The following is a 13,821-nucleotide window of genomic DNA, read 5'->3' as shown; positions in this document are numbered from 1 at the left end:
GGTAAGGAACCAACGAGGTAAGAGAACAAATGGGAATGGAATGGAGTATACAAAAACAGCGGAAGAAGGCAGAATAAAAAAAGACAAAATCGAATCTGAAATTTGAATGCTAAAATCATGGCTCCATATCGCAAATGTAAGAAGCGAGCATGGACTCAGTAGAGAAAGAAGGGGGTGATCACAAGTTGCTTTGCTAGCTGATCAACCAAGCAGATCATCAAAGGCCGAGCTAGACTGCTGCTTGTGCTGGGGCTGGCTGGGCGTGGAGACGGTGCTGGAGGGAGCTGGGGCGCCCCAGATTCCGGCGCTGGCTTTTTCCTTGGCCATGCTAGCAAGGTTAGGGCCCTTGTTTGTGCCGGTGTTGGATTTCTGGATGCCGGCGCTAGCGCTGGCGGTCGACCATAGCGAGCCGAAGGCGTCACCCGAGGGCTTCTTGGCTGCTGCTGAAGCTGGCTTGTTCACTGTGCTTGAGGGGGAAGCCACGGAGGACATGGAGGGGGTGGCACCATGAGAGGACCCCGAATGTTGGGGCACGTGGACGGAAGTGAAGTAATTGGGTGTGGCAGCTTGGTACCCGGAGGGCTTCTGCTGTTGCATCGGGGCCATCTGTGAAAGGGGAGAGGGAGTGGGGGTGGCCGATTTGAATCCAACTAGGCCGTTGATGTTGGCACCCTGCGAGGCGGAGATCGGCTGAGGCGCAACGAATTGGGTGTTCGAACTTGTGCTGGCAGTGGAAGCTGGAGGGGGGATGGCGAACTGGTTTGACGACTGAGTAGGCTGGGTAGCCGGGGTTGCGGACTGGAAGTCGTCGAAGTCGTCGTCGTCGGCTGGGGATGGGTCTAGTATGTTGAGAGCACTGCCGGCGGGTTGCTTGCCAGTCGAGGTGGAAGCCGTGGTAGTAACAGGCTCGTCGTCGCCAAAGTCAAAGAGATCCGCTACAGGTGCAGGAGCTGGCTCGGGCTTCTTTGCTTGGGGCTTCGCCCGGGCGGCAGGCTCACGCGGGCGTGCGGGGGCATCTCCCTCGTCATACTCGTCATATTCTTCGAAGCGGTTGGACCGGCGTCCGTTGTCCTGGAAGTCAACGCCAGCTTGCCCGCCAGATTCGCCGCCAAAACCCCCGCCGTCACCGTAGACACCTCCGCTGTATCCACCGTAACCCATACTCTCGCTGCCAAAGCCTCCATAACGGCCCGAGCCCGAGCTGGACATGCCCGCTCCGGCACCCATGCCACCTTCGAACCCACTGAACTTGTTGCGGTTGTTCTTGGCCTTCTTTCTTTCGGTCCGAATCTGATCCACATCACCCAGCAATTTCACCAGCTCGGACGATCGGTTGCGCACATTGATACCCTGGTCCTTGCCGTTCATGTCGATATAGTGGAACTGCCGAAGCATCCGAATCAACGACATGTGGGATCGTGCATCATCGACGACTCGTTCGGAACCGTTCTTGACAAGGAATTCGAGAAGCTGGAGACTCTATGATTTGGGGGAAAAATAGATTTAGTAATAGCACACCCGCATAAATAACCATGCTTCTCTTACCTTGTAGATCTGTCGCCATTCCTCTGCGGCCTTGTCGGTGAATCGCTTGTAGATAAGGGGCATGATCTCATTGAGTAATTGGCTGTAAAAACGGAAGATCAGCGCATGCGCATTGGGGCGGGCAATCAGGAAACGTGGACTGACTAGCTATGCGTTCCATTGGCGATATCCTGCATCAACGTGGTCGAGGCACCCCAGGGTTCATTGTTTGTAGCTTCCCGGACCTGACTTGTGTAAGCATTGGATCGCACAATCTTCTCGTCGTCCTGCGAAATGCCATGTTGGTTCACGCAGAGGCAGGCGACTGCATACGAACCTTGGATTCCATCTCGGTATAGTTCATGACAGCTATGACGGAACGGCCAAATCAGTTTCCGCAACTTGTAAGACACATGCAAGGCGATTCAGGTTTGTTCATAACGCATTCGGACCAAGCGGGATTCAAACTTACCATTCTGAACCTTGCGAACACCGGCCTTGAGGTCATACAAGGACATGTTGCTAACCTGATCTTTGAGGTTGGAGAAATCCATAGTGAGGGGTGACTGGTAGTCGTCAGGGGAAGTATGGGAAAACGAGGATCCGAGGGAAAAGATAATAGGAGCACAGGCAATTGGAAGCCGAGCACAGGATGAATCAGAAATCCCCCAGGACTAACGTGGACAGTTGGAGGGGGGAAGATGCCCGGTTTCCAGCTGGCAACCCGATAGAATGCGCCACGTCACGTGGCAACCCCTGACCAGGCCTTGTATACTTCGAGTGGCTACAATAAACGATTATTCTGCTTGATTCTACTTTCTACTTGAACTGTTTTCTGGAAATTTGACTTGTTGTACAATTGATACTGAATGGTATCATACTGTGTACATGCTATTCGCCCGTATAAACCGAACGCTATCGCTATCGAAATCAACAAAATACCCATGGTATCTTAAACAAAGACAAGAAAAAGAAAAAAAAAAGACAGGAAAAGTAATAATATCAATAAGAATGTGCACCCAATTCATCCCTCATCAAGTCCATAAGCCATGACTCTCACTCGTTATAGAACTTCTTCATGATCAAATGCAAGAAAAGATTGACATTGACTCGCATCTGTCCGTCAAAGAAGTCCATGAATTGCGTGTTGTTGAACTGAGCCTGCAGCAAGTCGTCCAGCGGTACCTGTGCGTTGGCGCCAGGAATCATCATGACACCGCTGCTCCCATCAATGGTGAATACACCAACTTCGTTACTTGAGATGGTCAAGTCGACTCGATCCCACTGCCGCTCGGCGTAGCCCTTCCAGGCAACTAGAACACCTCGGTCCGCCAGAGTGCGCGCAGAGTACTTGTAGGACCCAAATTTGAATATCTTGCCGGATTTTTGCAGCTCTCGTTGATGATCCCATTGTTTGGTGAACGGCATCAGGAATCGTTTCTTTCCCTTCTTGTTCTGTAACGTGATCATGGCCTGCTCAATGTAGTCGTTGTATGTCTTGAGCTGCTGGTCTAGGTAGACTGCCTGGCTGCTGAGCCTCTGAGAGGTCAGCCGAGCTCCCTCCAGTTCACGCTCTCGCTGGATTCTCCGACGGTGCTTGGTGCGGATATCGATGGCGATGGCGTTCAACAAATCCTGATAATGGTTGTGGCGATTGATCTTGCCATTCTGTTCAAGCCGAAGGATGTTTTCGAGTGCAATGCCCTTGAGCTCGGAATAACTCATGGCACTAATGTCAATTAAGCTATTGGCTTCGGAGTAGGCGCCTCGGCGAGGGTTGTTGTTGCTCAGTTCTTCCCGAACCAAAGTGTGCCATCGCTCCTCGTCTTCGGCTGTCGGTGGCTTGAGCATGACGTCCATTAGGTTGGCACCGGTTTGGACTCGGATGATGTAGAGGATGCAGCGCTTAGTCTCCATAAAGAGTGTCTTCACATCTGCTTCGGGGTCTGGGAGGTAGAGTTAGAAAAATGAATAGGTAGGGGCTTGCTTGCATTTCTTACCTTCGACCTGGGCCAACTTGGGATTCAACGTGAGATTGATTTCGGTAGAGCTGACGCCCATCAATTCATTCTCGTTACTCTTGACATTGCCAAGTTCTCGCACAAGTTCCTTGAGGAAGTCATCAGGGTGGGGGCACATATAGTTAATCTCAGAGGCCACAAGCTGGTGAATCGAGAAGATGTCAGACATCTTAATGTACAAGGTAGGTTTGGCCTTAGCATAGAGATCGTTGAATTCATCGATGTCGAAATAAGCCTCTGCATCCTGGACTGAGATCATCTGACCCCAGATACGCCCTAGGCGCTGGATTGACTCTCCAATGTAGTTGTTGAGCGGTTGAAGATAGACATTCTCTGCCCCAAAGAGTCTCCCAGATGCAATCTGAGCGACGACCTTAGAGATTTCTCCAAGATTTCGCTTTTGTTCTTGGGTGAGGCCCCGATCGATCACACCGTACTTCTCTGGCTCCAGTACAGCAGGCTGGAAGTAATTTTTCCATACCCAGTGGCCAACCGTTTGAAGAACAAATCCTGGGTCCTCACCAGAGAACTTCTCGAGTAGATTTTGATACATCTGCTGTGCGAGATATCTGATACCGAATGGCATACGGTACAGGAAGTCCTCAAAGCCCAAGAATAATTGGTCAACAATGTCACGAAGATCCTGCAAATGTTGAATGAATGTCTCTCTCGTTTCGGGGTCTCTGATCGCTTCTTCTCTGGGAAGATCCGGTTGTCGGCGACTTCGTTGGCCGGTTTGGAGCTCCTCGTTGTTGATTGCGGAACGGTAGATTTGGATCGGATCACTCTCCAAATCAAGGTCCGGATTTTCAATAACAGACTCCTTGACGACAGCCCCCAAAACGTCGCGCATGAACTTCCGGTCGCGTGATGACTTGGCATATGAGGCGAAAAGCTTGTTCCAGAAGGAGGTGCAGCGCAAATATTCAGGAAGAGATGTGAAGCTTTCAATGTCCTCCTTTACGGATCGTGCCAGGAGCTTAATGAGATAATATTCCTCGCGTCGTTTCTGGGAGTATCCGAAGAGACCCATTATCAAATGCCGGATCCGCTCATATTCCTTGTCCGAGGTGTTGACCTCGCGCAATCGCCGGAACAAGCGAGCCAGGTACTGTGATTGGGTTTGGAGAAGGAAGAAAAACACCTGATACTGATCCAACTTCCTCCTTGAGGTCTTGTTCAGGGCCTTAAGATCGTAGGGGTCCTTGGAAGAAATCTCGGTGTTGGATAGCAAATTGCCAATGTGGCCACCGAAGTGCTTTTGATGCTTCACGACTTCATCCAGAGTGATCTTGTTCTTGACAAGGAGGGCAATCTTGATATCAAGTTGACTGATGTATTGTTCAGCAAGCTCGTTCTGTCGCACTTGTTGAACAACCACCTTTCGCAGGCGCTCGAACTCGATCTCTTCGTCAAAGTCGAAATCGCTATCGTTGAGAAGATGCACGAAGCCCTTGACTGTTCCAACAGGTGGATTCTTTCCGCTTGTCAGGCTCTTATAAGCCTGGCCTTGAATGCGGCCTCGGATAACACTCTGGGCCTTGATGACCTTCTCCATGTTTTCATTATAATGTTGACGTCTTTCCTCAAAGCGGTTGCAGATAATGAGTCCTCTTATACGTGCTTGGAAGTCCGTGATGAAGTCTTCCTCTGCCTCAAGATCAGTCAAGATCTCGCCAACTTCAACTCGCGCAAGCATTGCCCGAGTCAAAGATTGGAGTTGAACAACTTCTTCCTCATTCTCCTCAAGGCGAGACAATATGTCGCCCACCTCCATTCGTGAGATAGCAGCACGGGCAAGGGCCTGCAGATCAACAATGGTATGTTCGTGCTGGCCCAGTTCATGTCGCTGTGCAAGTAGATACTGCCTGTGAATGACGCCACGGGATCGTGACTGTAGTTCCAAGACGGAAGGTTCTTCCTCCAGCAATGCGGCTCTCTGCGCATCCAATGATTCTCTCAAAGCCTGTCCCCTGAGAATAGTCTGCAGGTCGATCACTGGCAATAGATGTTCCGCAAGCTCGGTGCGAATGGCTGAGGTGTTTTTTCTTACGGCGGCGGCCCGCGCGATAGCTTGCAGTGCAGCACACTCATTTTCGGTTTCTTCTAATGCCTGGAGCAGCAGGGTTTGGCGTTCTCTGGCAATCAGAGCCCTGACAGTTGATTGAATGCAGACAATTTGGGACGCTTCGTTATTGAGCAGAACCTTCATCTGAGACAAATTTTGACGGGCGATCGATCCTCGAATGACCGCCTGCAGTGACTTGACGGGTGTTTCTATCAGTTTCACCTCGTGGGAGTGAGCATTCATCTGTCTTCGTTGCAAGGTACCACGGATGGCAGCTTGAAGCGACTTGACGGAACTGCCAACCTGCTTCACCTGTTGAGACTGAGCATTCATCTCTCTTCGTTGCAAGGTACCTCGAATGGCTGCTTGAAGCGATTTGACGGAACTGCCAGCTTCTTTCAGCTCTTGAGAATGAGCATCCATCTTCTTTCGTTGCAAGGTACCGCGAATGAAAGCTTGAAGTGATTTCACATCATTTTCAGCATATCGAGACTGTTCGTATTGGTCCCCAACATTCATGCGTTGCAATGCACCTCTTATCGCGGCCTGGATCTGCTTGATGCCAGACTCTTCTAGTCGTGCGCAAGTTTGTAGGTGACTAGCCTGGGCGCGAGCCCTAGATCCCCGGATCAGGCTCTGGAATTGTAGAACATCTGTTTCCTGAGATTGTCGCCATTGCTTGTCGCCTTGCTGACTGCGGCGTACAATGAAGCCTCGGCTAATAGCCTGCAGCCCAACTGCAAACTGGAGCATGCTTAGCCGGTATTCACTAATTTGTCGTGCCCAATCTCCACGCAGACGTGACTGTAGCTCAATGAGGAGGGGTTCAAAGTCCCACAGATCGTTCATCGTGTTGCCAAGCTGTAAACGCATCATAGCTCCTCTGACCTGAGCCTGGAAATCGCAGATTGAGGCTTCGTTTTCGTGCATTTCTCGATCAATACGATCCTCCTCCGATTCAACGGGCTCGGGTTCGGGCTCAGGCTCGGGTTCAGGCTCTGCGCCAAAGTTTGCAGCCATACCTGCAAAGCTAGGCATGCTCACACCGGCCTTGTCCAGTCCTTTTTGGGTTTTCTCAAGTTCGTGGTGTTCAAACTCAAGCTGACCAACCAAGTTACCCATTCGGAAGTCCAGCATGCCATTTTTGAAGAGCAACCATGACAACGCGTGAATGCAGTGTATGACCTTGGGAATGTTTTTCTTTTCATACAAGTCGATGAGTTCAAATCGAAACAACTCTGGCAACTCAATCTCATCGAGGAATCGGAAAAACAAGGCGATGTTGTCTGAATGGCGATATTGTAACTTGGGGTGTCGGAAAATGCGAAGGGTTTTGCCCGCATACATTGCTTGCACCACCTCCGCCAAAGTGACGCCGTCTCGCAGTCCTTCCTCCAGCTGAACGATTGGCGGGATTTGCTTCTGAATGACATCTTCAATCCACTGTTTGGCTTCTCCGATGTGGCACAAATACTCGTATGCTTGAATGAATTGTCGCTGTTGATCCATCCAATTCCCAGCTGCCCATGAGGACGCCTTCGGCTTTTCGGGAGATACTGCGCCATTTCTTCCTGCTACCGAGTCCGCTCGCTTAAGACGTCGACGGCCTTGCAACCCCACCACAGAGGCTGCGGCCGTGCCAAATTCGTTTTCGCCGGACTGTGCAAACTTCGAGAGAGTTCTGAGATGACCCGTGGAGGATTTTTGTAGCGTTTCAAGCTCGGGTGCGGAGAGTGCAGCAGTCAGCTGAGGAGGATGAGAACTGTGAGAAACTGTCTTTTGGGGAGACGAAGGACGCGATGTTCCGGGTACAGGAGACCAGTTGCGGGGAGAGGTAGGCGGTGGGGGGCTCTGGGATTCGTAGGTGTGTGCTTGTTGACGTGGAGACTGATTCTCTTTAAGATGGAGATGACGCGATTCGGGGGTGCCGGGTCGATAGTCCTTCCACGGGCGTGATTCATCGATTGTTTGGCTTCGTGAATGTCGGTACCCACCAACATTCGCGGTTGAGGATGAAGTATTAGGAGCTTGTTGTAGTGGTCGTAGAGATCGGCGGATATTGTCGTACGCTGTACCAGCATTTGACCAACTTCCTCGTTCCATTGCGTCCGTAACAGTCGTTGCTGAGCTCATACTGCTTGCCTCACTCTTCCCTCGGAAGTGACCCAAATTGTTTGATATCGACCCATTAGAGGAGACGGTGCTAGTCCGACTAGGAGTAAATGAGCTTGATGCGACTGAATATGCAGACGAGTTCGTGGATGCTGTCGACCCGTGTCGTAATGGACTGGTAGACTGCGAGGAAAGGTCCGTCTGGGCCCGCTTGAGGGATGGAAATTGATTCGACATCATTTAATCTCGGGACGGTATGCAAAAATGGATTGAACAATGTCGCGCTCCTTTGACCGCATCCCTGCTCTGGTGGTAGATGCGGAATGCGCGGGTTAAGCAAGGTCTCTAAGACCTTTTCTGGAGAGACGTTCTGGGTTGGATAGCATTCAAGGGCAACCTCCCATAGTGTAGCTGCGAAAGAAATCCAATCAATAGATGCGCGACTTGTGTCAATAAGCTCTAGCCTCGCGAATCCCCGATGGAATTGTTGACGGTGGGGGTGCAAGTGCGACCAAGATTCCCCAAAGTGGGCGCAGGGGGCACAACAAATCTCCAAATCGGGTATAGCGCAATCAGGTGATTGTGGCTTGTCGATCTTGAATCACGTGAGGTAGAGAACTGGGAGATTGTGTTACTCGACAAGTCACACACTGGGCATGGGTTCTGTTACTTACTACCTAGGTAAGTATTTATTGACAATTATCCGAGATCGCGAAGGTCCCTCATGGTAAATTGCTCGATATGCTGAACATTCCTTCCCATCCTAATATCTGACTTATCAGGATATCTGCAGTCTTGGCAAAAGTGGCTTGTGCAATTAGGCAGGTTAAGTGGGCTCGTAGTCCCGTGCGACCAAGATATCTTTCAAGTCCCCAAGTCCGTTGTAGACCGCCAATTGATCCGCATAGGTATATACTCCATCCATGGGTACTCGCTGGTGTCCTAAGGCTTTGATTGCTTCTGAGAGGGACTTACATCTTTTTTGGGCTTTTCCCCCATAAATAGCGTGCTTGATCTGTTATCTTGTGTTAAGATCTGTGTTGTTGCAAGACATTCATTGATCTTCAAGGCTATAACAATGAAATATTAAGCAAAATAAGGTCGGTATAAATTGAGATATCTAGCTGAAAGCTGAAGAAAGCATTTAAGACATGGTTGGGGGTTTCTGACCAATTTTGATGCCCTGGATACTGAAGGCTGTTCCGGGATATATTACCGCAATTCATATTCGAATCGTGTCTTTATATCAACCCAGCATTACAGTTAATACTACATACTACTCACTAATCAAATCCAATATATTATAAATTTCTTTCGGTGTTGAACAAGTAGATAAATAGATAAGTACAAATAATGGCGCAATAATTCCTGCATGTTTGAAAGGCAAGTTGCCGGTTGAACCGACCCCGCCAACAAATGAAACCACCTGACAAACTTTGTTTCTCTTCTCATTATCACCATTGACTCGGTGAATTAACTTGCTTCCTTCCATCACTTTTATCATGGCTTCGCTGGTTTCTCAACCTCGCTACATCTATAAGATTGTGCCTTCCACCGCACCAGTCCGCGAGCCAATTCCCGAGCGGCTCGCGGTAAGCGAACTGGATGAGGCCGATGGCTTCATCCACCTCTCGATGGCGCATCAGGTTGGAGGCACATTGAAAGCATTTTTCGCGGAGGAACCACTTGTCTATGTATTGCGGATCGAGTATCATCGCGTGATTCAAGATATCCGCTGGGAGTCCCCAGACGGGAAAGTGTCTGGTCCTCGACCCGGCGAAGGACTTTTCCCAGTAAGTTGAATATGTCGGTCTGAAATGAACATTTGCTGAAATAAAGCCTAGCATCTCTACAATGGACTCAAATTGGGCAGAGAGGAGGTTGAGAGTGTCGCCATCTGGCAGAATGATGAGGGATGGGATAAGGCTCTTATTGCAGGGAAGCCGTGGCTCCTGTACTGATTTTATATGTCACTGAATTTTAACTTGATACCAATAGCAAGCACACGCTCAGCGAAATGTTCCAGCGATATTCTCCACTTGTAGATACCACTCCCTGTAACACTATTTAGTCACCAAGCGGGTAACAATGCAGCACTTGCCCATCTACACATGTATAGTTATCATACATTAGCCACAACAAAAAAAGATGAGGATTTGAAGGTGTGGGATATTAATCACTCACAGTATAGAGAAGCATCCGCACTAGCCAAGAAGACGAAACTTGTCGCAACCTCACTAGGCTCACCTGGTCGGCCAAGACCAGTCTCGCGACCCCATCCTTCCATCTGTTTTGCATCTCGGGTGTCGACTTGAATTGGTGTATAGATCGCACCTGGACTGAAATTTGAAACGCGTCAATGTACTTTCAAAGAGGAAGGAATATATGATCCTCACGCGATTGCATTGACCCGAATACCCTTGGGAATCAAGTGTGTTGCTAGAGACCTAGTAAAACCAATGATAGCTCCTTTTGTTGCAGCATAATCAATCATGGTCCCCGAACCACGAAAAGTCACAACAGAAGAAGTATTGATGATCCTGCAGCAAGTGCGTCAGTACATGAGGATAGATCAGACAAGAAATCACCTACGAATCACCTCGTGCCATGTGAGGAAGAGCAAACTTCGCCATCGCAATAATCTGGATTATATTGGTTCTGAAGATGTCTTCAGTCTTATCCAGATCGGTGTTTTCAAATTCCGTACATAGGTACTGTTTCGACGCATTGTTGACAAGTATATTGACTGTGCCGTATCTGTAGACTCTCGGGTCAGTCATTTGCTAATACATACGTAACCAGGAACAGTAGCCTAGGCTGACTTCTTCACATGTTTATCCACTGCGTGACGGCACACGTTGCGATCTCTCAAATCACCTGGAATAAGAAGGCAAGTCCTCTTCTCTTCCTCAACGGACTTTTTGGTTGTCTCTGCGTCAATCTGTTCTGAGGGCAAATACACGATAGTAACATCCGCACCCTCTCTGGCCATCAGAATAGCAACTGATCGTCCAATCCCAGAACTAAGAAATGATTAGCCCAAATAAGTTTGTTCTTGTACTTGCTACACATACTCTCCGCCAGTGATTAGAGCATTTTTGCCCTTCAGCTTTCCGGAACCCGCATATTCAGAAAAGCCGTGGAGGCCCTCCAGTTTCGTTGACTCACTTTGCTCTATCATTATGCTCTCCAACCTAGTACACCATTTTAGTAGAAGTATTTCGCACGGGTAAACCGTCACTCACCCCGGCTTGTTCTGAGCCTGTGCCGCCGGTGCAGGCTTGAAGGTGCCATGTTCACCCCTAGAAGACTCCATATCAATAGCAGAGATGATGTTTAGGAGAATGAGATAAAGTTGTGCCGCCTTTAAGACAGTGTATTTGCTCCATTTTTTACTATCATTCTGTCGTCATAATGCTACAGAGGCGTACGGGACTTGAAGCCGGTAACTGCCAAGATTACTGATCCGTTGTACGGCCAACCATGTCAATATAACATAAATCTTGGTTCTTTCGATGGCTTTGTATAGGAACCAAGGATGGCATCTTGACAATTATAGCCAAATGACCCAACTGACATTGGACCTTCACTATATACCAACTTCGAAAGCTGGGCTATATGGCAATCGATATTCATGTCCAGCTCATTGGAAAAATATGTTTCACAAGAGAAGTGCATTGCAGAATCACACCTAACAATGTTACGTTATTCCATTGAAGTAGATCTTCGAACCATCTACATGGTAGTCCCGATGTACCTGCATCGATGTATAATGATAAGCATAAACAAGCTTACCGCCTTGAGGGATCTCGTTTACGAGCCAATCAGCAGTGCGAACGGTGAAAAAAGCCAGTACGCTATACCCAAAGTAGGCAAGCTCCCTCTTGGCTTGGCCGTGCACGGAAGAGAAAAGGAACCAATTTTTCGCTCGAACTTTTTCTTCTTCTTTCTCTTCCTTGGGAAAGCTCGACTTTCTCCATCAGCAGAACGTTTCTTTCTGTTGATTAAGATTTCCCTCGGGTCGTGTCTCAGTTCTTTATTTAAACACTTTCTTTTAATCATGCCTATCACCGCCGGTGATGCCGCACCTGGTGCAGCCATGAAGGCTGAAATCACCGATTACGCCAAGGCCATGGAGGTTTTGGATACCTACACCACCCTCGATGGTCTTGATGCGGATACCCTGCTTGACTCTGACAAGCACGGCGCATTGACCTACAATGATTTCCTGATCCTGCCCGGTTACATCGGTAAGCCGAACCCCGCAGTCAGATTTTTTTTAATACTTTTTTCTAACCCGTATAGGCTTCCCCGCTTCCGATGTCTCATTGGATACCCCTGTTACCAAGCGTATCTCCCTGAAGGCTCCCCTTCTGTCCTCGCCCATGGACACTGTCACCGAGCACAACATGGCTATTCACATGGCTCTGCTCGGTGGTCTGGGTGTTATTCACCACAACTGCTCTCCCGAGGATCAGGCAGAGATGGTCCGCAAGGTTAAGAGATACGAGAATGGTTTCATTCTGGACCCCGTTGTCATCTCTCCCAACGCCACCGTTGGTGAGGTCAAGGAGCTGAAGGCCAAATGGGGCTTCGGTGGCTTCCCTGTCACTGGTAAGATACCCACATCTACTTCACCTATCACCTACCCCACCCACTTTGCATGATGACCATCCTCTTTTAATTATAACTTTCGTTCCACTGCAGCAACGAAAGTTGCACTGTAGAGAACCAGATTTTATCTGAGCAATTTGTCTATTTGGATATTGTCCTCACATAAGCTTTCGACAGCAAATGCTAATGTTTGAACATAGAGAACGGAACCCTCAAGTCCAAGCTCATTGGAATGGTTACCTCGCGTGACATTCAGTTCCACACTGATCTCAACGAACCCGTGACTGCCGTTATGGCCAAGGATCTTGTTACTGCCCCGGCCGGCACCACCCTGGCCGAGGCCAACGAGGTTCTCCGTCAGTCCAAGAAGGGAAAGCTCCCTATCGTCGATGCCAACGGCAACATCGTATCCCTGCTTTCCCGCTCTGATCTGATGAAGAACCTCCACTACCCCCTTGCCTCTAAGCTCCCCGACTCCAAGCAGCTGATCTGTGCTGCTGCTATTGGTACTCGCGAGGAGGACAAGAAGCGCCTTCAGCTTCTTGTTGAGGCTGGGTTGGACATTGTTATTCTGGACTCCAGCCAGGGTAACTCTATGTACCAGATCGAGATGATCAAGTACATCAAGAAGACTCTGCCCGAGATCGACGTTATCGGTGGTAACGTTGTCACCCGTGAACAGGCTGCTGCTTTGATTGCCGCCGGTGTCGATGGCCTGAGAATTGGCATGGGCAGCGGTAGTGCCTGTATTACCCAGGAGGTTATGGCTGTTGGTCGTCCCCAGGCTGCTTCCGTGCGCAGCGTTGCATCCTTTGCCGCTCGTTTCGGTGTTCCCTGTATCGCCGATGGTGGTATCCAGAACGTTGGCCACATCGTTAAGGGTCTGGCCATGGGTGCCAGCACTATCATGATGGGTGGTCTCCTTGCCGGTACCACCGAGTCTCCCGGTGAGTACTACGTCAGCAACGAGGGTCAGCTCGTCAAGGCCTACCGTGGCATGGGCAGTATCGCCGCCATGGAGGATAAGAAGGCTGGTGGTGACGGAAAGGACAGCAAGGCCAGCAACGCTGGTACTGCTCGCTACTTCTCTGAGAAGGACCGCGTCCTCGTTGCTCAGGGTGTCGCTGGCTCCGTCCTTGACCGCGGATCCGTCACCAAGTTCATTCCTTACCTCATTGCCGGTGTCCAGCACTCCCTGCAGGATATCGGTGTCAAGAGCCTTACCGATATGCACGCCGGTGTCAACAACGGCACCGTGCGTTTCGAGATGAGAAGTGCCAGCGCTATGACCGAGGGCAACGTCCACGGTCTCCACAGCTACGACAAGAAGCTTTACTCGTAAGATCCAAGCTTTATAAGAGTTGATCGGACTTTTTTGTGAATACATCATCGGGGCCACCCCGATGGATGATGGGGCCTTCAAAATTAAAATAAGGGTACAGGATAGGAGTTTACGATTTGAAGAATTACGCCATTTCTGGT

The 13,821-nt window shown here is 49.6% G+C and overlaps 5 protein-coding genes across 5 annotated transcripts; 2 read left to right on the top strand and 3 right to left on the bottom strand.

The window, feature by feature from the left end:
- Positions 1-201: 201 nt before the first annotated feature.
- Positions 202-2,078, bottom strand: N7471_004489 (ENTH domain-containing protein; the record flags this gene model as incomplete). Its single annotated transcript, XM_057277208.1, has 5 exons — positions 202-1,479; positions 1,546-1,627; positions 1,690-1,769; positions 1,862-1,893; positions 1,997-2,078. The coding sequence occupies 5 exons, from the start codon at positions 2,076-2,078 to the stop codon at positions 202-204; spliced, it is 1,554 nt and encodes a 517-aa protein (XP_057136818.1).
- A 502-nt stretch (positions 2,079-2,580) lies between these two features.
- Positions 2,581-7,962, bottom strand: N7471_004488 (putative Ras GTPase activating protein; the record flags this gene model as incomplete). The annotated part of the gene is made up of 2 exons (XM_057277207.1): positions 2,581-3,470; positions 3,525-7,962. The coding sequence occupies 2 exons, from the start codon at positions 7,960-7,962 to the stop codon at positions 2,581-2,583; spliced, it is 5,328 nt and encodes a 1,775-aa protein (XP_057136817.1).
- A 1,265-nt stretch (positions 7,963-9,227) lies between these two features.
- Positions 9,228-9,686, top strand: N7471_004487 (DUF952 domain-containing protein; the record flags this gene model as incomplete). The annotated part of the gene is made up of 2 exons (XM_057277206.1): positions 9,228-9,518; positions 9,570-9,686. 2 exons carry the CDS (start codon positions 9,228-9,230, stop codon positions 9,684-9,686), a joined length of 408 nt encoding a protein of 135 aa, XP_057136816.1.
- Positions 9,687-9,901: 215 nt separating this feature from the next.
- On the bottom strand, positions 9,902-11,041 carry N7471_004486 (oxidoreductase, short-chain dehydrogenase/reductase family; the record flags this gene model as incomplete). The annotated part of the gene is made up of 6 exons (XM_057277205.1): positions 9,902-10,064; positions 10,122-10,265; positions 10,318-10,482; positions 10,548-10,748; positions 10,800-10,919; positions 10,971-11,041. 6 exons carry the CDS (start codon positions 11,039-11,041, stop codon positions 9,902-9,904), a joined length of 864 nt encoding a protein of 287 aa, XP_057136815.1.
- A 744-nt stretch (positions 11,042-11,785) lies between these two features.
- N7471_004485 (putative IMP dehydrogenase) lies at positions 11,786-13,681 on the top strand (the record flags this gene model as incomplete). The annotated part of the gene is made up of 3 exons (XM_057277204.1): positions 11,786-11,975; positions 12,031-12,339; positions 12,540-13,681. The coding sequence occupies 3 exons, from the start codon at positions 11,786-11,788 to the stop codon at positions 13,679-13,681; spliced, it is 1,641 nt and encodes a 546-aa protein (XP_057136814.1).
- Positions 13,682-13,821: the final 140 nt, after the last annotated feature.

This window comes from Penicillium samsonianum (assembly GCF_028829775.1).
Source record: "Penicillium samsonianum strain IBT 33392 chromosome Unknown utg000003l_segment0_segment0, whole genome shotgun sequence".
Taxonomy (NCBI): domain Eukaryota; kingdom Fungi; phylum Ascomycota; class Eurotiomycetes; order Eurotiales; family Aspergillaceae; genus Penicillium; species Penicillium samsonianum.
This window is presented reverse-complemented; position numbering and strand designations above follow the sequence as displayed.